Here is a 23,503-nt window from a genome sequence, read left to right on the forward strand (position 1 = left end):
CTAGTTCGGTTAGATCGCAACCTGGGTACTTTATTACGATGTGTTCTAAAATCAAGAGGGTCAGCTGCAGATCATCAGCTAACAGTGCCCACTGATCATTTGATACTAAGTAATTAGCCAATCATGAGTCACCAAACTTGCTACGAAATCTGCTGCCTGTCTGAGTGGCTGTCAGATAGTTCTTTCATTGTTGGCATATACAGTTATGTACAATTATTACCATCTATAAATCGTATCACTATATTTCGGAATAGGTTTAACAGGTGTGATAAATGATTTTTTATAAGTAGGACGACGTTCAAAATCTAAAGAAGCGTTATATTTCCTTTCTGTTTGTTAGTTTCTCGTTCGAGTACCGACAATTACACGAGTGTTAGCAATGTTCTTTCATTGGTTTCGTCCGTATATTTATCTTTCTGGAAATATTCGAGACGGAGAAATACGATGTTAAAGAATCAAAGAGTACATAAACTACCTAATTCTTAAATAATATGAAATAATGGAAATATTAAAATTTGGCTCCGAGCCTCGATAGTCTATCGATAAAATCGGTCCCGGGTTCAATACCCGGTGGAGGTAACATTTCATTAAGTGCTTCGGATTCCACTAGTAGCTCTCGTCTCGATTAGCCACTGGGCATATAATGGGCCTTAATACATATCCAATTAACTAATCATTGTAATACGATGCGAAAATCAGCACGCTTGGGTAATTTTATTCCTCGCAGCCCTAGTTCTATATATTAATTAATTATCATTTGTGATGCTAGAAAATATCTTCTGCTGTACCGTCACAGTGGCCAATTACGATTTCATAGAAGAGAATCAATCTTTGAAGCACTATTCATCAATTCTGATCAGCCTTTATGCTCATAACTTATTGTAGTTTCTTGCTGTGATAAATTTTCTCATTTCAGCAAAAAATATTCACACTCTTCACATAGAAATAGTGTTACATGTAGCATTTATACTTATATCCAGAGATTTGAGAGTGACTGTAGTAATGGAAAAAAGTACTTCCCCCATACAGCCTTAATACCAATAGTGTTATGGAGGAAGTATTTCTTTCCATCAAAAAAGCCGGCATTTTTGCAACTCTAAGAAATAATGAATGACTCCGCTACTGTAACGCAGCGTGTTTTTCGACGACATTTCGACATCGGAAGGAATTGTAAGGTTCCGACACGTCAAACAATATTGAATTCGGTTACACAATTCAGGACTACTGCACCCATTGTCAGCAAGAGGGCTCCTGGTCGCCCTCGAACTGTACAAACACCGGAAAATGTGCACCGAGTAGCAGAAGCATTTCACCGTATTCCTCAGCGTTCTGCTCGTCGCCATTCAATCGCACCACACTTAACCCGTAGAACCGTTCGACGCATCTCCTTTTAAAATTCAAATGGTGCAATAACTTCTTCCCCGGATTTGAATCAATGGAGTGAACGCCGCAATTCCTAGATTACCTGATAATGTCCGACGAGCCGAATTTTCATTTAAATGGATATGTCAAAAACAGAACTTCAGATACTGGGCACCACGGAATCCACACTCAAAAACCACTACACGGTGCAAAAGTGACAGTTCGGTGCGGTGTTAGTGCATTTGGAGTTCTTGAATCCTACTTCTTTTAAGAAGATAATGGTCAGTCAGTTACGGTAACGTCGGATCGTTGTGTGATGCTGTTAGGAGAATTTCTCAATTACGAACTGCATCGACGTGTTGACATGCGGCTGGTTTGGTTCCAACATGATAGTGCTACCACCCACACAGCACGAAATTCAAAGGCAGTCGTCCGAGTAATGTTTCCGCAACATGTAATGTCTCGTTTCGGATTTCACGGTCGCCTGATTTATCAGGATGCGATTTTTGCCTGCGGAGCTATTTGAAGAAGGTCTATGCTCACGGACCTCACATTATACAGGAAATGAAGGATTGCATCCAAGAAGAACTGGAAGGAAATCCACTGAACGTGCTGAGAAAAGTGGAACAACGTGCAGAGTTGTGCCTTATCTCCAATGGAGCTCACCTGAGTGATATTATCTTAAAAAAGTGAGGCTTTTACATGTTGTTTACCATTGCGTAGCTAGTTATGATTCAATTTTCAATTAAAGTGTTCATTTTCAAGTTACTAATCGCCTAATTGTTTCTGCCCCACCCTGCATAATATTTTTGTGTTTCTCATTTTAAATTGTATTTTAGATAACAAACAAAATCAAAACAACTATCTATATCTGTGGCAATGACAATTTGTGAAATTATTTTATTTCATTAAGATCACAGTTTCTCTGGTGCCTCACATTACATTTATAACTCCTACATAATGCATGAAACTTTTCTCGAATTTCTCATGTACATCTTCCTTTGGAAACAATTATTTTGTTACTTTTTTTTTGCCGTGCACACTGTCACCTTTCGGTAAAATATGAAATCGTTGTCAAATCTTTATTTGACCAAGACAGCCACATTCCCGGCGGTGAGGGTCACGAAGAAGAAGAAGACCATATACGAGTGTAATTTCACACCTTTCAAGATTTACAGTAAGAACGAGGTCCAGGCCTTTCAACGTTTCAATCGTCGAGATTGTTGAGTCATGAGTGCTCTGTTTCCATGACAACTGAATCGTGTACGAACGGTTTAGCTACACGTCAATTATTCCAGTACTCTAAACGGGAACATAATGATCGTATTATTTTTTGTTCATTAGCATTATGTTATAATCCAAATTCATTATATTGTATAATATGGGATTAGTGCCGGATCTACAAGTCTTGGGCCCCCGCAAAATATTACCTACCTATCTTTACACACACACAAATACATTATATATATATGTGTGTGGGGGGGGTGTAATTCTCGATCTCATGTTGACAAAGTCACATATAAGGACCTAGAGGGTGATTCAAAAGTCCCTTAACACCCCCAAAAAAGTAAAGGAGTTGGGCTGGGTACAATTGGTCATGATTGAAACAGTTAGGGTTAGGGAGAAGGAACCACATTGGTGTGTTCCAAGCGGACGTCCGCCATATTGAATTCAACTCAAAATTTTTAAATTCGAAGGGGGTGATGTGATATATATACACACACTGTTTTCTCACACCTGGAAAATGATGCATTTATTACAATTCCTGGTAAAAGATGGGTTGAAGAAACGTTCACCATTGCATTCTCGTGAAATTCTAGCCTGATCTGATTCTAGTTTGACTAGCACACGGGAGACCCGGGGTGGGTGATCTAAGGTCCGAATTTTTCCGGCTTTGTCCCCGCATAAGGCGGCTCTAGGGCCAACCCAGCCTCAAATCAAATTATACCCGGCAGGGGTTAAGGCGGCCGCAGCGTGGTGCTGATCACATCACCTAAAAAATTGCCGACATTAAAAATATGTGCGGCCCACATACCCTAAATGTGCCTTCATAGCACGGTGCTATATGCGAACATCCAACTTTATCTTTACCTATATATACTGTATTCGTTTCTGTACCCCTGAATAACTAAGTTTATTTTTAACACACTCACATAGGAACCCTCTACTATGTCAATGGCTGAGGACCCCATAAAGGCTTACTTGTCTCCGCATTGTGGGGTTTTGTAGCTTGTAGATCCGGCAATGACTTTACCTTAACCTCTATATATTGTATTCGTTTCTGTACCCCTGAGTAACTACGTTTATACGTATATACGAACCCTCTGCTCAATGGCTGAGCCCCCCCAAAAGGCTTACTTCTCTCCGCCTCCCCCCCCCAAGCACTGCGGGGTTTTGCGGCTTGTAGATCCGGAACTGGATGGGATCCAGGTTAACCTTGTGTGTGCAATTTTCCTCCATACTTGAATGATCATATTTTTATTTTCCAGCAATTGCATGGAATTGCACAATTCATTGCCCTCACAAATTTTACCAACGCCTTAGCCTGTGTTCTTTACGTTTATGTCCTTCATTTGTACGCCATCTAGAGTGCAATGGATTACGGACCATCTCGCCAAGTGTTTGTTTACAAGATTTTTGCCAAAAAGCCTACAATTCCTCCTGAAAATACGGACGCACTACTTCGCAACAAAAATGAAGAAGGAACCAACTATCTCAGCGCCTCTACTGGAGTAAATGCCTAATTGTAATCCAACGAAAAGAGATCTTACGATAGGCTTTTCATACACTGTTTACGTGTTTACGAAGTGCATCGATCCAATTGAAAAGCACAGACTTGGTAACTCACCCATTCATTTTGTTTGTGTGCGTTGCTATAGCAGCAGGAAAACAAGTTGTTTTTTTTCTCTCTCTCTCTCCTTCCTTCTCATCATGCTTGTTATATGCATTTCCCGGAAGACCTCACAAAGGGACGCCAAAGGTACAATACGTTGCCCGGAGATGTGTACAGTAGCTACAATAATAGATCGTAATTCAAGCTGAGGGGTTAATGACTTCTAGGAGCCACATGCAGGGCAGATGTTTCACTCGGATAAGTGTAATATTTGTACGAATAAAGTATTGAGGAATGTGATGTATGGAACAACATAAGTTTACTACAATCAGTGTAGATAGGGACTTCAGAAATATTCTCCCCACATTTAGATATTTTTGTTTAAAAGTTTTAAATCGAGGTAAATGAAAATTGTTACAATAGAAACAACGTGTACAATTTAAGGAATAGTTATTACAGCCTCAGACAATGTTGCTTTTAGAAAACAGTTTTGTATTCACAGTATGTAACTTCAAATTCCACAATTTTCATTCTTTTCACAAAATCTCTCCCCACACCCTTCCTATCTCTCTCTCTCTCTCTCTCTCTCTCTCTCTCTCTCTCTCTCTCTCTCTGTGTGTGTGTGTGTGTGTGTGTGTGTATTTATTTATTTGTCTCTTATTTATTTGTGGCGGAGATTAAGGCTCATGCCTTTTCTTACACTCAACCACATACAAAATTTCATAATATAGAACATATTCATAAATTGGCCCGTACCCAAGGGGGGGGGCAGGGGAGCCATGGCCTCCCCCTCGAGCCACGAAAAAATTTAATTTGAACGTATAAAAACCTACAAAAATTACGTAGAGGTTTTTATCAAACTTTGCATGAATTTCGATTTTGTCCTTGCACAAATGAATAGGTTGTTTCTGGACAGAGGCAGGCTCTAGTAGTCTGCAGTCTGCAATATTGGGCTATTTTAGTTCTATAACCATTGATGCAAGGCTATCAGACGTTCGATTTAGTCGGGACAGTCCATTCCTTTTAATCCATATCCCAATCTTTTCGCCACGGCTCGGTCAGAAATGTTTCACATAATTAGAATAGAGGGGAATTTTCTATACTCTTTACGTTATGGAAGAATAGTTCCTCAATGACTGCAATACAAAACCAACCATATAAAGGGCATTTGGCTCTCCATCCGCACCGCAAGGTCTGTGATCCCTTCTCGCCACCACTGAGCAGAAGAATACAAAAAACTTTGTTCTCTTTCTCCGACATCAGAGCTTTTCTTCAACTGATGTCCATTCTGCCACTGAAGTACTTTTAACATATATTGTTATTTGTGGTGCGACCGTACAACAGACAACTTTCACAGTGTGCAGAGAACATCAAGACCAAAAAAATTGATGCTACGAGCCGTTGATAATAGCATATTCTATCCTACATGAATGCATCCCCACTTAATAGCTTTTTGGTTGCCACTGGCATTTATTTTTTCTGTCAAATAAGATTCTAACAGCGAAAATTCACTATAGAAACAATATTATGCCAGCAGACAGCAGACACACTGCTAGGGTGAAGTCAATTAGCCGTTCCCTTCAGATAATTTATTTACAGGGTTCGTACTGACTCCAAAGTCCTGGACAACTGGAGGAGTCAGGAAAACAAGGCCAAGACTGAGGTCATTGGAAACAAATTATTTTAAAAAAGCTTAGAAGCCTGGAAAAGTCAAAGTTTGTAACCGGAAACACGTTTCATTTTATCTTCCCAACAATCTTCCTTTTTAAGTAATATTGCTTATAAAAAGGTTCTTTCAAAAATATTCAACGAACGTGATTCATTTGATTAACTTACAAAGTTGAAGTGTAACTCTTATTTTTTAGCATGTTAAATCATTACACAGTTATGTAAAATACCTGGAAAAGTCAGGGACTTTGTAAAATGGGTGTGAACCCTCATCTATCAACCCCACACACATATGTTGCTTTCGTAGGCTATTTGAATTGTTTGCATTATGCATACATGTAGTCTACCCCTATCATACAATTTATTTTTCGCTCTCTGACAGAAACAAATGTCAGTGTCAACTGCAAATATTTGTCACGTTGTTGCATACATATCAGGCGCGGTTGGCCTTATAGCGCACAGGATCAGTGAACCCCCAGTAATATACGTCATTTACCTCGAGAATGGACAATAAACAATGTATTTAACTTTTGACAATTTTTCGCTAAAATTTCTACACAAGAAGCCATGTATTTGTGTCCGTAACACGGCAAATTCTTTTTCTGAGAAAGAGAAACCGCGAATCGGCCACACTCGTGCAGACCCTCAGCTGAACCCCCACAGGAGGGCTCCTGCCATAGTGAAGGTTCGGGCGGCAGGCAGAAGCTCGGGGTAGCTATATGGGCAAAATACATGGCAAAGGATACTGAGGAACCTCGATCTCCAACCAACGGTCATGCGCAGTTCGTGCTCTTTCAGAAGCCGCAGCAGAAGCCAGAAGGCACCGTCCTCGCTGCGAGTGAGACCCAATTGGTTCCTTCCTTCCAGTGTTGCCCTGTGAGGTTCAACTTTGAAGCGCATTCATTACATATTCTATAGAAATAATGAAAGCTGGAATTAGACACGATGAATTAAAATAAAAGAAATACATTACTAAAATAACTCGTGCATGCATTCAGACTTTTTCCTTAAAGATGGAAACACTTCGGATATGTGAAAGTAAAAGAATGGCGCGATATTAGACAAGAAAGGAAGACGCGACAAACCCTGTCGGTGTCAATGTTTCAAGGTTGTAAGTTTTCAAAGTGCTTGGATAGTTGTTGCAAAGTATTGATGCTCCAAAGGATGGACTATGTTACGTCATTTGATGCAGTGTAGGTGTTGCTGTCTGCGCAGCGCAGGTAAGAAATGACCGCTAAAATGCATACAATTAACGGAAACATACCTTCTCGTCTGTTGAAATAGAATTAGAGATAAAGCGTGTGCTGGTCGACCAACTCCAAATTTGAAGGAAAAAAAAGCTGTAGCGTTCCAATGAAAGGGTCTCAGGTTTCTAGAACGTACTACATGCCATTGGTTGCCATTTCCGTTTAATAATTGTAGGACCATTGTGATTAGTCGTTTTATAATTGCAGGCATGGACGTCTGGAAGGGGAAAAGGGGCCACACCCGCCTGGAAAATTAATGTCAACCTAAAACTATTTATTACACACATATAATTTCATTTCAGTCACAGTAATTTATGATGATTATTATAAAGACGTTGCAGGGACTGAAGGAGTGTTTTTGAGAGAACAGCACTATTACAAGGGAAAATGTGCCTTGTTTGTCCCCAATGGAAAAAAAATGATCTTGCTTCCCATCCCTGAAACAAATCCTGAGGACGTCCATAAAACCCGAAATTTCTATGAAAAAATTATGTACTAATCTTTTAAGCCCCCCCCCCATCCCTTTGTTTCCCGAAGAAAGTCTATTTGTGGAAACTGAATATGTGTCATATGATTTCGGTGAACCCCCAGGAAAATAATGCACGAGCCGCGCCTGATACATATAGGTTAGAAAATGCTATTCTTCAACATTTCGTAACAAAATGAGCAAATTTCTTTACCCACCCTCTCCTATACAACCCCTCCCACACACACACACACATTTATATACAGTGTATAATATGAGAGAAAATTTATTTAAAATTCGCCTATGGGTCTGCCCCCCCCCCCTCCCTCAAAAAAATCCTGGGTACGGGCCTGGTACGTGCCATTCTTCAGGAGATTTTGAACGACGCATATATTCGCGTTCTACACTTTGAGGACAATGCATAAAACATGACTCGTGACTCAGTTTCCACCATGAAAGTCTCTGCAATAGTGCATTACACTTTCGAGAAGACAATGAATATTCCTACCTTTAACCTTTACAATCTTCTGTGCGGGATCGTGAGGGATCGTGAAGTATCTATTATTATGTTATTAATCCCTTTGAGTCCGATCCAATTCCATTTCTTTGTAGGTCAACCGTGGGTGGCTTCGAATGTGAATTATAAAATGGAATTGAACATATGCGTGCAAAAGTCTTTCTTGAAACAGATTATGCAATTATGTAAAGAAGGTGTACCTCGACCAAGATGAGGAAAATACCGGCAAACTCGTGAACTAAAGTGGAAGTCATTTGTTTTCTCTTCCTTTGCTTGTGCCCGAGTGCCCCCGGTGTTGCCATATTTATAATTTTCCTCACTTGCTTCGTTGTCGAAAAATTCAAGAACATTTTTATATTATTTTTATTAGTACATTTTGGCATTGCAAGCAGCTGATTGCATTGCCCAGGCACGCTTACGGTTAAAAATCCGACAACAGGGTTTTCTCTTCTTGGTCGAACTCTACATGCATGCAATTTCCAGTCGTTACATCAAACTCAACCATTGTGGTTAATATCTCGGCAACACGTACACTTCTCAACTTACTTGACTGACCTGGAAAAAATCTAAATCCACGATTCGTAAATTTGACAACACAGCACTTCAGCAAAATTTGGAATATTGATTGATTGGTTTGGTTTATTTTACTTTCTCTTTTCCCGCCACGTTTCGCTAATCGCGAAAATGAGAAGGAGTGATGATATGATGAAATTGACGATGGGACACTCACAAATAACACCCATGCCCTGGCATCGTGTACAATTTTAATATCGATGTGGTTTCTCGAAAGGAGAGGGCGTCTGCCAAAGTTCCACCAAAGCCTTAACTACAAATTGACTTTCTTTCTGGTAGCAAAACTAACAAAAAAAAATGTATCAACATTCGCTTAATCATTTGTCGTACTAATAGTGACAAGAAGAATGTCAACTAGTGAGAATAACCTCTTTTCTTTATCTCGTTACACAATCGATATTCCCACTCTAAAAGGTCGGAACAATAAACATCAATATCTCATACACAGTAGAATATTGAACTCGTTATATCACGTGATGACTGTAACTGCATAAGGAATTAATTTAAGGCCAATGCTCTTCACTATTGTACTGACAAGACTAAGAGACCCTTTAAATAATTACGCATTGATTGTGACATTGTAGTCTCAACATTCTTCTCTTGCTTTGTGCACTGCCACTTTCATATTAAGTAGAAAACTAGTAGAGCGGTGAAAAGCTTGCATTCGATCGTCTTTTGTTGAGGAAAATTGAATGCGAAGTCTGCTAAACGCTGCTCTTTTGTTTGAAGCCGCGCATCTTCGCTCGCGCAGGGGGGGGGGGTAGAAATATGGCGGAGATGCGCATTCTGATTTGAGCCTGCATTGAATGGAATTAATGTTTTGTCCACTTTACGTACAGATAGGCTAATTAGGTGCGGACCTACAGTTTAAAGTCGGATCCGAACCATTGTCCAGTGGGATCCATGAGTAGTACCGCGCAAATTGTCCATCACCATGTTCTTGCACTTTATTTGACCCAATAAGAGGTTCAAGAATGAAAAGAAAACTCAAAACAAGCTCCATCGCTTAAGAACACACAGGATGTAAGAAAGAAAATAATGAAAATAGTCATGGACAATTTGCACGGTAATACTCATGGATCCCACTGTACGTACAATGTACCTCCACCAGGTATCGAACCCGAGATCCCTTGATTGAATCATTGTGTGTATCAACGTGTGAAACGCGTTTCGTATTACCAATATTATTGTTTTTGCATTTACACACACACACAGAGAGAGAGAGAGAGAGAGAGAGAGAGAGAGAGAGAGAGAGAGAGAGAGAGATGTACTGGAAGCATTTAATAGGATGTGAGACTTTTTCTACAATACAGACACCGAATAGTCAGAATCAAAGTTCCACTACGTTCGAATCGTCGGATTGAGACGCTATAGAGGCTATTTCACCACGAGGTGGAAACGTGACGCAGAAATAACAACCAGAAATCGGAAATGAAATGCTTTATTTTTAGTTTATGTCAGTACGGCATTATTCAATATTCGCTCAGGCATCGTGCATGACCGTTTGGAAGCGTAAGACAGCGAAATCAGCAGGAGGATGCTGTTCACTGTGCAGTTTGAGAGGGGCACGTGTACGCATGCCCCTCCGACTAAATCCGCCAATGCCAACCCCTTCGTATATGTAAGCTAAAGCACGAACGAAAACAATTGTGATTAGGCGCAACGTTAAAATGATCTACATTCTAATCTACTAAAGTTTTGTTTTGAATGAGACGAGATCCTTTGACATGGGGTGTACCTTTATGACCCAGAAACGAAAGAGACGAGCAAACAGTGAAAAGACATCTCCTCCCCCTCCCCCAAAAGGCAATAGTTTAAAGGTCAGCCGCTAAGGTGATGTACAGAGTTAATCACTATAAATTTAGCTCGGTTACCTGAGGAATTGAACGTGAAACAGCGAGGAATGCTCACAAAAGGGGTATAGCTGTTGGCAGACAACGCACCAGAATTGCCAGTGCATCAATTTTGAAAGCAGTTCAACTGGGATTTAAAATCTTGCACCATCCTCCATAATCCCCAGACTTGGAACCAAGGGCGCCTGCAGGATTTTTTCTCCGGGAGGGGGCGGAGAGTCATTTACACTTTTATTATTATTATTGCTATTATTACTGCTATTATTATTGCTCTATTTTGTTGTTATTATTATTACCTTCTTATGTTTTCTTTAAATTACATACATTTTTAATTTCGATATTCTGTATATCTATATAGCTATATACTTGGCATAACCGTACACTTAACATATTAATTCACGTAGGACAAAAAACTGTTTTTATAGTTAGATAATAGACTGTAAGCTTAAATGTAACCGTACTTCAATAATAATAATAATAATAGTTGCTGTAACTTATGGCCTGTAAGTCACAGAAAACAATACTGTTTGTTGTACAGTCAACAGCAAAGATAATGGTAGGCAAATTGTCCACCTCTATTTTAATTACTTTTTATTCTACATCCTGTGTTGTTTTAAGGAATGAAACTATGTTGGTTCGAATCAGGCATTGTTCTCTGTTTATTGACGTCATTATTTCAATTCATTGTCATCACAATGTGTAATACTGACCGAATTAAAATGGTGGTGGACAATTCGCCTACTGTTTCTTCAGCCGTTGGGTGTACGTACAATATCGCTACAATTTCACCATTCGAATTACATTATGTCTTTCCAGAAATCTCAAGGGGGGGCAAGTCCCCCCTCCCCGCTGCGGGCGCCCTTGATTGGAACCCAGTGACTATTTCCTCTTGCCGGAAATGAAGCGCCCACCCAAAGGAAGTCACTTTGACTCCAGGGATGACGTCATTTCTGAGGTGGAAAAGTTGTTTTCAGGCCCAAAGTGTTGTGTTCTATACATGGGCTTATGCATGGCGACTATGTCGAGAACTAATTCTGCCATGGTGTCGTAGTCTAAACTTGTTTCTTTCCATGTGATTGCACGAACTTTTTCATACCCCCTTCGGGTGTTTGTGTGTGAGTGAAAGGGAGAGAGAAGCAGAGAAAAAGCAACAACAAAAAATTAGAGGTAGGGGGAGAGCGAAATTTGCAGCTTCGATATCTCTCAAACTGACATTAGGTTAATAAAATTTACTGAGAGGGGCAAGACGTGATTCAGTGTGATTAAAGGAGTCAACACAACATCGTCATTTGCCTTCCCTCAATGCGAGGTAGGCATCAAGTAAAGGAAAAATAATTGTTCCTGTATTCTTGGAGCATGGACATTCTTTCAGCTATTCAGTGTGTAAAACACATTGTAAAATACACTAAATGTAAGGTATTTATGTTCAGGGGTGCCCAAAGGGGGGATTCATGACGGGAGAATTGGGGGGGGGGCAAAATTTTATAGTTTAGCTACCAATTATATTTATCTTCACACAAAAATAGGGGGGATCGTTTCGTTTGATTGACTTGTTATTGATTTTTAGTTATGGTTATTACGTACAGTGTCTCTACCTACCTGTGGGTGATCGCGGCGATGGGGTTGAAATGAAACACCACCTCTTATGCCTTTAGAATCTGTTTGGATGGAGAGGGGGTGGATGTGTTATTCGCATTAATACAAGGTTAAGCCCCTATCACACGGAACTGGATTTCTAGTAGGAATGCCCTAGTTGGCGCTGAACTAACTTTCTAGATAGCAATCGTGGCCGCCTGGCTGACTGCTTGACTGGTTTGGAGGAATAGGACATGTTCTAATTGCTTCTTGCTTTCTTCGACTGGATTCTGTGGAACAGCCAATCAGAGCAAAGTTTCGCCATGTGAAGATAATCTGTGAGTGTGCAAAGGAGCACTTTTGTCTGTGGTTTCCGAGTGTTACTCGAGCAATGTATAACGTATACAACATGAAAGGCGCGTTGAGTTAGACCATCTATGCTGATTGCACGGTGTTTACATTTGAAACAACTAAAATATTCTTCCATACGTGTACAGTAAACGTTGTAAAATATGTATTTAAGCAGCGCCATTGTTTTGTATCTAATATCGTTTTACACGAAACGCTTGAATAGTTATCGGCTTTTAAAAATGTGAAGTGATACATTGTTTACATCTCACGCGGCCGCCATTACAACTTCCCTCGTATGGGAACAAAAGTCTATCGACAAGTACGCTGATAAGTATCGTGTGAGGCGAAAACTAGCAAATTGGTAGTCAGTCCAGCGTCAACTAGGGCATACCTACTGGAAATCCAGTTCCGTGTGATGCGGGCTTTAGTCAAGCAGACAAAATGTTAAGAATAAGGTTCAGTGCACCTGCGCAGTTTTGTAAGTTTTATGTTAGCAAACATGAAAGTGAACCGTGCTTTTCCTTTCTTTCGTCTTTTAATTTCAACTGCACTGAAAGGTTTCGAATGTCATGCCTCTTTCGATTTTTGGCATCTCGGCCAGTGGTTAACAATGTCTGGTGTTTTCTATGTGTAGTTCAGAGTCGGTTCGGAACTTCATTTTTAGGGTTGGATGATTTCAGGCACGATTTGTTTGGCTTGTATTCCTGTGCTACGACTGACTGGATAATTGTAAAATACTGTCAGTTTGCGGCCTAAAGCTTAAGAAAAGCTTTGAAAATTATTTTTTTTAAAAAATGAAATCAAATTATCGACATTCAAACAAAAATCAGTTACTGCATGTTTATCGAAACTATATTTGTGTGTGGGGGGGTGGTGGTGGGGGTTGTGATGAACATTTCTTTTTTTGGGGGGGGTGCGTCCTCAGCCTTGGGGGGATGGGCATTGGGCACCCCTGTATGATATGAGATTTAAACCTAACAAGCGTAACTTAACCACAAAAGCATTCCGCGCTTACGTCAGAAGATGAAATACGGCACATGACCACAAAGGTGTTTAAGAGTTTGGTACGATGAGTCATTTTTCAAGAGCGCCAACAAAGCATAACGTCATCCAGTGCCGGCTCTCTTTCTTGCTTTTCCCTTTCTAGGTTTTACTCCTTCCTCTCCTTCTCCACCTTTATATTTCCTTTTTCCTTCCATTTCTACCATGTTTCTGTCTTCCTACATCCATCTTCCTTTTTCTCCTCTCTTTCTTTCTATTTCTTCCTTTTTCCTCATTCACCCCTTTCTTTCTGTCTCTCTATTTTACTTCATTCTTTTTCCTTTCTTAATTCTCTATCTTCCTGTTTTCTTTTTATTTATCTCTTCCCCTCTTTTCCTTCCCGTTTCTGTTTCCTTTCTCTCTTTCTTCCTCAGGCTCTCAATCCCCAATTTTTTTCTTTCTTTTTCTTCTTTCTTTATTTTCTTGTTACTCTCTTTTTCTTCATATTTCTGTCTTTTCCTTTTTCACTTTCATTTCTCCTTCTTCCTCTAGGCTGAACTCGAAGCAAACCTGTCTTGTAGATTTCGTTTTAGTGTAAGATGTGATCCATCCGCATTCTGCCCAAAAGACCGTATAGCCTCCTCATCCATGCCATACTTCTTCTTCTTCTTCTTCTTCTTCTTCTTTTTTTATCAAAACGTCCATTAGGTTTATAACGAATGTGACCAACGGGTTCTCGATACGTCATATCACGCGTTATCACTTACTTTCTTTCCGAATAACTCTCTCCAGTCTTTCAAGCTATCTTGAGGAGAAAATTTTATCTAAATGACAAAATTGATGATTGCCCCTCTTGCCAATTCTATTCAAGCCCATCTCTGACTCCCCCGAAAATCTGCGCCAAATGTGGACTCCACCGTTGATGACGTCATTTCTGACATCAAAACAAGGTCTCAAAACAAAGACTGTTTACACGCAACGTCAGCTTAGGTCATGGATAGCTCCAAGATACCATATCCTATCGCAGTATGTTATGGTGAGTAGACGGAAAATTGAACTGACACAGTTGTTTGAACGGAGTATTCCCAGCGTAGTAATCGCATTGTGGTGAGGTCGTGTGACTGTGAAAGTTGATAAGGATAACCTGTTGCGATTCACGACGCACAGAGCAGGACTCTTAGCAGCATAGGTACTCGGGTCCCCACCACCCAATTTTCATTTCAATAATAATAAATAATAAAACATGTGATACCAAGTTCATTCCGGTACATACTACAATAAAGAAATGCCTGCTCTATTTTCGATGTTTTTTATTGATTGAATTAGGATACTTTACGTCGCTTTCCTTCCACTTTTGGCCAGTCGCGACGAGGGGGTTTGGTGACGATATCATGAAATTGATGAAGAACAACTATACCCATGCCAAGATTCTAACCCTCGACCCCTGCCGTCGTAGCGCGCTGCGCTAACCACTCCGCCACGAAGGTTGGTTCTATTCTCGATGGCGACAGACATAACTGCCGTCTTCTACGTTCACATGTATATAAATTCTGAACTTGCAAACCATTAATATTGTTTCTCCCTCTCGCTGTCTATATCTGTATACCCTATATAAAAATGGATGTATGAGTGTGTGTGTGAGTGTGTGTATTTGTTTGTTCCGGCATAAATCTCGAACGCCTGGAGCAATTTCAACCAAACTTGGTACACGTATCACTTGCAATCTGGAAATTATATTTTGGGGTAAGACACCCCCGACACCTCTAGGGGTGGGGAGGCAAGGAGTGACATGTAAAAATAATCGAGAACCACCAATATTAAAATCCGCACAAACAGACATCCGTGACTCTATGCAATCCGCATAACGATAGTGTTTCTCGGGATGTCTAACATTCAGGCTGTGTTGCGAATGGAATCAATAGTTTTCGTGGCACTCTCAATGCGGTTCAACTTCATCGCCTATCGGCATTGGGGTGATAGGGGGTGAAAAATAAAATGCCACAAAGGACCTAGATTAGTGTCGAATCCACAGTTTTCGGAGTCGCTAAGCTAATTGGTGACATTCACGATCACATTTAAAATTAGTTACATTTTACACTATAGTTAGAATTCATTATTTTCCTGTCTAATACAAGATTGGGATACATTAATACCCGGGCAACGCCGGATAATCAGCTAATGTATTATAATTTTCATCTTCATCTCACGAATCGTGAATTCCATCTGCACTCATATCCACACACACACACATCTTTATACTTCTGTTATCATTTCAAACAAAACAAATATAATTTGCGTAAGCGTCCCCCACCTACGAATTTCCACTTAGAGCACTGGTGTGTACTTAATAAACGATGCAAAAATAACATTTGTAAGCATGAGAGTACCTGTACTGCGAACAAGAAACGTTCATCGTGGAGGAGGGAGATAGTCTTTTTGCTCCCTCTCCTGTTGTCCTATGCCTTTCCCAACTTATCTTTGGTTATAAAGAAAATTTGGAAAAATGATTTTGAACTAGTTAAATGAAAGCGAACTCAAGTTTTCGCCAACAGCAAGAAATATGTGTCACAAATATCCATGTCTCCCCGGTGGTGTAGTAGTAGTAGTCACATAATGGTCTCGATTCTGTGGCGTGCCCAAGGGAGGGGGATTGGGGGTCATACCCCTAATTTGGCCCAGGATTCATAAAAAAAAGAACATCAAAGGAAGGAAAAGACGGCAAAATGAGGACTGGCTACTAAAAAAGTACACATAAACCCTTTCGAAAATCCTTGTCCCGATTAGCTTATCTATGCACAAAGTGAATTTAAAACAAATCTCAAACATCCATAAGCAGATAAGAATCGCAGTCAGGTCTCTGCAAATAAAATGCAACGAGGAATTATCTCCGTAGGAATTGGCTGCTTCTTTGGCATGTTCTGCTTTGAAGTCTGCCCGGTTTTGTACAGGTGCGCTCGCGTGTAACAGTACCTCGGGGGAGTGGGCGATGGGCGGGGGGAGCAGATGACAGCTTGGTATTAAATTGCTCCCTTTTTATATCCAACTACATTGCATGGGCGCAAGTGCTCCGATCAACGAGGGAACGCAGCGTGAGCTTGAGCACTCTCGGGAAAAAAAAAGTTCGAAGTGGAAAAATTCGAGACGAAATCGAGACGACGATTCCTCAAGACTTTTCGAAACGAGAACAAGAACGAGGCAGACCTCTGTAAAATCGAGACCGAGTAGAGAACTGGACAGGCGCTGTTTTAGTACGAGACAGAAAAAAAAGTCGCTTTTCTTCCAATTTTGGCTGATCGCGACGATGAGGATCAGTGACGATACGAAGAAATTGATAAAGGGTCACTCGCAAAGAACATCAATGCCCAGGCTGGGATTTGAACCCGGGACCTATCGGGTCGTAGAGCGCTGTGCTAACCATTCCACCACGGAATGGGCTAAACAGCAATTTATGACTGGAAAAAAGACCAAGAACGAGGGACTTCTCCGCACTCACGAGACGAGACGAGGAATGCCAATTCTCGTCTTGATATCTGCCGGACACTGTGGCTGAGTTAGCACACCGCGCTGCGACGCCAGGGGGTCCCGGGTTCGAATCCCGCTCGGGCATGGTTGTTTGTGAATGTCATCATTTCACCACTCATCCCCATCTTCGCAAATTAGCCAGGAGGCACAAAACGCGAAGTAAAATAAAATCAATCAATCAATCGTCTTGATACCTCTGCCTCCCCCCCCCCCCCAACTTTGCCCTATTGGTGAGAACTTTGGACCAGGGGTGCCCGTTACCCCCCAAGGCCCATGACGAGCTCCCCCCAAAAGGTAGAACATAATTACTCAAATTATTTTTGTCAGAGAAAATTTGCGGAAAAATATAATACCAGAGGTGCAACCACGATTTTTTGTCTGGGAGGCAAGTACCAGGATAAACGTGCCAATAATAACAATAATGACATTATTATTATTATTGTTATTATTATTAGGATAGTAGTAGTAGTAGTTATTATCCTCATAAATTACGCAAAAAGGGAGTACAAGTCTGTGCTGAAACATTTCTTTGGAACAAACTATTTTGAAATATTTTTTTCAACACCGTCAATTTCACATTAGCTAATAATGGAAATCAGGACACAAAGTGTACTTTTGAATGGCAGAAAATGAATGATAAATGCATTCCGAAGATACATGTGTAACATTTATGTACAACATATATTTTACACATATGCAACATGGAGCGACATTTAATAAGAAAATACATATGCAACAAGCTAACACTAAATTGTGTAGGTATTCAAAGCTTATTCAATACAAATATACAACACATATTATTTAAATACATTACATTACAGAAAAGAAGGAGATTGCGAGCGAAGCAAGAACATTTTTAGATCCAATTTTTGCAATTGAAAACAATATATATTTAATAGGGAGCAAACAATTTCACTGCACGCCATGGCATTCTCTCTTTTACAATTTTTTTTAGATCATTCGGCGCCCATGGCCGACTCCCGCTGCCCCTAGCTACAGCTCTAAACTTGACGAAAACGAGAAAAGCAGATAATGCGAGCGAAGCAATCAAGAAAATTTTACAATGTATTTTTATTTGCATAAAATTTGAAATCGAAGGGGGTAATTGTTCCTCTGTGCCCCCCCCCGCAGGTGCCCTTGGCCGTCAATGTTTGTCCATCCTAGAATTGACTTCCGTTGAAGACTGGGGGGGGGGGGGCAATGACCACCCTGCCCCCTGTGGTTGCGTCACTATGTAATACAGACATATTTAAGCAATATATGTTTACTTTAGATACTTTAGGCTCACTGCCATTCTTAGTCAACCTTATTCTGCACAGTTTGTCTGCTCGACTAACCTTGTATTAATGCGAACAGCACGTCCCCCCTTCCATCCAAAACGATTCTAAAGGCATAAGAGGGGGTGTTTCATTTCAACCCTATCGCCGCGATCACCCCCACGTAAGTAGAAAAACTATACATAATAACCAAAACTGAAAATCAATAAAAAGTCAATCAAACGATACAATCCCCCCCCATTTTTGTGAGAAGCTATATAAAATTGGTATAAAATTTTGCCCCCCCCCCAAAAAAATTCCCCCTGTGGGTACCCCTGCTTTGGGCTGTCAGAGGCGTAGCCACCGAAAGAGCTAGGGAAGGCTCTAGCCAACTCAAATAGCTTCTATATGAAGTTTCATAATCACACAGGGAGAGAGATAGAGAGAAAGGGATAGAAAGATAAATAAAGAAAATTATTGGGAGAAAGAAATGATTGATTGATTTAGTTTATTTTACTTCGCGTTTTGTGCCTCTTGGCTAATTTGCGAAGATGAAATTGATGAATGAACATTCACAAACAACCAAGCCCGAGCGGAATTCGAACCCGGGACTCTTGGCGTCGCAGCGCGATGTGCTAACCACTCGGCCACAGGGTCCGGCGGGAGTAAGAAAAGAGGTGCACTGAAAAAAACACTAGTGTTAAAACGACACACGCAGCGGTCGGGCATTTATCTAGAAATGTATTTCAGGAGGGGTCCGAACAACAAGAATAATAGCTAATAATAATAATGTTTATAATTTCAGGGTCGCCACTCCAGGATGGGGCCTCCCGATGGCGCAGTGCCACAGATTAGAAATAGGTCGTTGCCTTGGACAAACTGGACGTGTTCATTGGCAAAATAGGGGTGACGTCACTTTTGGTCAGGAGGCGGGTTCCGTAAAAATGGTCTGCTGTGGAAACGTAGTGATATCGCCGCCAAGATATGTACAGATGTTTTCGAATTATGTAAGGGTACAGAACTAAAAAAAATAGCCATCCATATACTATATAAGCAAACAGAATACGTAAATATATCAGGAAAGTATTCATCACGTCACATTTGTAGATAAACTTGTTTGTAAGCCAGTAACTTTATTTTGGATCATTCAATTAAATTGATCTCCTTAGTAAATATTATAATTAGCACAAATGTACACAGCAGTAATCAGGATAGTATTCACTAATAATAGTATTATTATATATATAATAAAGAAAATGTAGTTACTGACTGGTTTGTGACATTGTGTATTATATCGAGGGCATTTTGTAGAATGAGCAACAGGGACCAAAACGTCACAGTTTTCTTGGTTCTACTTCCAAACGGTTTGTTACGAATCGTAAGAGACATCACAAATACAACACAGCAAGCCAGCAAGCAGTACTAAACACAACAAGCAATCCCATGCAAGCAAATTGCCACAGGGAAAATTTCATGGCATGTACGGACGTACGGTCCAGACCTTAGTCCGTACGCTAAAAGCACTTCTTGTTAAAATTTGCACTTGCCGTTTTATCCCTAATATTTCCCTAAGAAGGAAATTCTTAAACCAAGCGTGCGGACCTGGAGACAAAAATACGGCCCGTTCGCCACGTGCGTACGGTATTGTGGCTTTCAAAAGTTTGCAACGCTTGCAGAGTGAAGCGGGAAATCGGGTAACTCCCGTCGCCCATTACGCAATCCTTTCTCTCTCACTGTTCATTGGTGGAGCCGTCTCGCGTCACTACTTGCGCAGAGACTTGTTCTCGTTCGCCTGGTCTACAGTTAGCTGGTATGGACTGTAGGAATCCATGAAAAATTGTTAATTGTATAAGAATTTCAAATTTACCTAATCAACTTCAAGATATTTGATCTTGCAATAATCTTCCGTCTGTCGGATAGTTTGTTCTGCAAGGGACACTAACATAGCAATAGGATTGAGAGAATTCGGTTTCATTTTCCAAGCAGCTTTCTTTTCTGTCCCTTCCTCGATAAAAATAAAAGCTAAACTGTGAAAAACGTGCCTCAGGCATTAATAAATATGTATCTATTCAATTGAATTTGGATTAACAAAAGTTGCAATTTTTCACGTCTATAGAACAACATTCAAGCAGAATCCACGCAGAATTCCCAGAGCCAATAATTCATGCATAATTCCGGAGTTCAAGGAATTCCCGGTGAGTAACCACTCTGAATTAACAGGTAGACGAGATTATGTTTAATAATAATCATCATCATTATTGATATTCACATGAACAGATAAAAGGGTGGTATAAAACAATAAGAATTCATTATCCAGCTTATCTCTAGGTAAAATCACTAACATTTGTATAAAAATTGCTGTCCTATGAAAGAAACTAAATTCCATAATTTTAGTATGAATTATTTATTAAATACCAAAAAAGGCTGTTACGTCCAGCTGATGAAAAATAAAGCCACTGATCATTGTTTTTATGTTTCTTATTTTTAGCAGCAGTTTTGCAGACACTGTGAACGCAAGCTATGTAATTGCAACGCAATCTCATCCTTACTTTCATGTAACTTCTGTACCAATAAACGTCCTGACAACAATAGACAAGTATTTTGCGTCACCACATTTTGGCCAGTCTTTAAAATGGTGTTGGTTAACCTCAGTGTTGTTGTGGACCTCCAGGGACCATTTGAATGTGGAGAAAGAAGAAAATAAAGAAGATGAAACAGAGGAAAAGAGTCAGAAAGAGGCAGAGAGAAAGTTGAAAACATATAAAGAAAGAGAGGAACAGAGTAAGAAGCAGAGAGAGAGAGAGAGAAAGAGAAGCAGAACAAAAGGAGACCGAAACAATGGAAGAAAAAGGGAGAGATAAAGAAAGGAAGAAAGAAAAAATTGGGAAAGGTGCAAACGTGAAAGAGATAAAAGAATGAGAAAGAGTGAAGGAGAAAAACAGAGAGGCATGACATCCAGAGCAGTGTGGGTCGCCCCACCCGACGCTTACCTCACGATAACCCAGCAGCTGTAGGTCGTACTACAGACCTGTTCTCTTTCCAGAAAAACCAGTGCCTGCCGCCATGTATTCACTTCTTATATTGCATGGTTTACATTGTCTAGGATGTATACTATTGTTGTCAGTGACGTTAAGGGGGTTAAAAAATTCCATGTGATCTCTCTAAATTTTCAGTGACATGGAGGAAATAAGACTACGAATTATTTAATTAGAAAACTGCATGAACATCACAATATTTTTTAAAGAGTAAAGTAAAATAATATGCCTCTTGCAAGTATTCGAAGAAAAGAGTCAACGTGTATTTATTTCTATTTCATAAAAATTTACCTATAACTTGACACTTCGCTGTTCATGTTGCATCTTGTTGAAATGTGGGCCCAATGGGCAAAAAGAGGATACACCGTATGAAATAAAAAATAATATTTAGACTTCTCTCGGAATCTTAATAAATAGAAAAGAATACATACATTTAAAAACGGATCCGAACGTTATTTACGAGTAAACGCACCATGTACGTCAGTGCAATGAATCATTCACCCCCCCCCCTCCAACAGGTCCCTAACATCTCTCCAAAATGACCTCAACAACCCCAAATATTTTTCACAAAGGCCTAATTTATGGTAAAGTTTGCTTAAAATATACCCTTACATTCGCATAATTTATATATACATGTTTGTGAGCGGAGGGAGGTTTGTAGATTAAGGATCATTCTTCCCCCCCCCCCCCCAACAGTCTTCAGTGATTTCGCACCCTGAATTCAGGAACGTGATGTACTCAAATTGAAGTGTTCTTTTTCCAGGTTGCATCACGGTTTGAGGGAAAATGTCTTGCTTGGACTCGCTGAATAACAAAAACCTCTCCCACGGGTATGACATAATATACCTGAGGCAGTGAACGCTCTTTTGGCTATGGTAACGACGACCGCAGTAAGGTGGGTGTCGAGGATTGGATACACTGCACCAGCACGCCTTCGCATCGGGAAAATCCCGCAGATTCCGCTCCATACTCATGCGCCTTGCGCGCAGAAAGCCGGCTTCGCGAAGATCGCAGAAAGGTCGGGCATTTTATGAAACAAAACATCAACTTACCTGAGTTATCTGCGCACCTGTGGGTCCTCTGAACGTCCGACTCTTCACTAGGTTCATGGTCATCTTCACTAGAAAGGATGAGAATTAAAGTGCACGTTTGTAAAGCTACCACGACGAAAAGCAGAACGGTCCTAAGCATTGTCCACGTGCTGGCGAAGATGCAAGCTGCAAAACGATTGTGGGTTAATAAGTGTTTCCATCCTCTGTTCCAAAAAGAATCCCTTCGACAGATGGACAATTCCCCTCGATTGCCTAATTATTCCCTTCGCACCGATCACTTCACAAGCAAATTATACCACTCGAAAAATATATTTCTAACGCGAAGGCGAAGAAGGTTGTACAGTGGAATGCACAAGTATTGTTCGCAAATTGCCAGTGACTTTTCTTTAACTTTTCTCTTGCACCCTACGTATTTTAAGGAATGTATTAGTACGTTTACTGTTTCAGAGGGTAGGGGCTCCCAGATGGCGCAGTGGTCGCGTCGTCGCCTTGTAATCAAGGGGTCCCGGGTTCGATACCCGGTGGAGGCACAAGTGGTTCGGATCCCACTTTAAACTGTAGCCTTACTGTGCATAAAGTGGACTTAAAACACTAAATCAATTAATCATGTTTCAGAGGCTGTCTTAACCGTAATTTAAAGAGAGAGAGGAAGAGAGAGAGAGAGAGAGAGAGAGAGGAAAGTCGTTTAACTGTTAAAACGTACATAACTTAATTTCTTTCCTAGTTACCTGAGAAAAAGTAACTACGAAACACTAATTTCAAAAAGTTATGGTTACCCAGTGAGCTAATTCAATATTTTGCTTTGGGGATTCTAAGAATTTCGCTCTTTATTTGGAAGAGATAAATGCGCATTATTATTATTATTATTAGTGGTGGTGGCGGTATTGTTATTAATATTGCTACCAGTGGCAACTATCGGAATTTTTCCGGTCTTGTTCCCTCCTAAAGCGACTCTAGGCTCACCCAACCTCAAATCAATGGGTTCCTGGGGCAACCCTGTAGGGAGGGGGGTAAAGGCGGCCGGAGCGTGGTGCTGATCACATCACCTCCAAAGTGACAGAGATCGGGCCCTACCCCTCCCTACATATCCCCGAATGTGCCTTCTTGGCACGGTGCTATATGCGCGGGGAACTCAACCTTCTCACCTTTCACGCGGCCATGTGCAGCCCATTCCCAAGCATCACTCCCCATTGGGCACGCCCTTGTGGACCA

The 23,503-nt window shown here is 40.6% G+C and overlaps 1 protein-coding gene across 3 annotated transcripts in view; it reads right to left on the bottom strand.

Moving 5' to 3' along the window:
- LOC145988544 (double-stranded RNA-specific editase Adar-like) overlaps nucleotides 1-22,454 on the bottom strand; it is a 66,862-nt gene extending 44,408 nt beyond the window's left edge. For all 3 annotated transcript variants that reach the window (XM_083123463.1, XM_083123462.1, XM_083123461.1), the window contains exon 1: nucleotides 22,292-22,454. In XM_083123463.1, the coding sequence (XP_082979589.1) occupies nucleotides 22,292-22,430 (139 nt within the window). In that variant the 5' untranslated portion in view covers nucleotides 22,431-22,454. The remainder of the gene's footprint in view (nucleotides 1-22,291) is intronic.
- Between the last annotated feature and the right edge of the window lie 1,049 nt (nucleotides 22,455-23,503).

The sequence above is a fragment of the Lepisma saccharinum genome, chromosome 6 (assembly GCF_977018435.1).
Source record: "Lepisma saccharinum chromosome 6, izLepSacc3.1, whole genome shotgun sequence".
Classification (NCBI taxonomy): Eukaryota; Metazoa; Arthropoda; class Insecta; order Zygentoma; family Lepismatidae; genus Lepisma; species Lepisma saccharinum.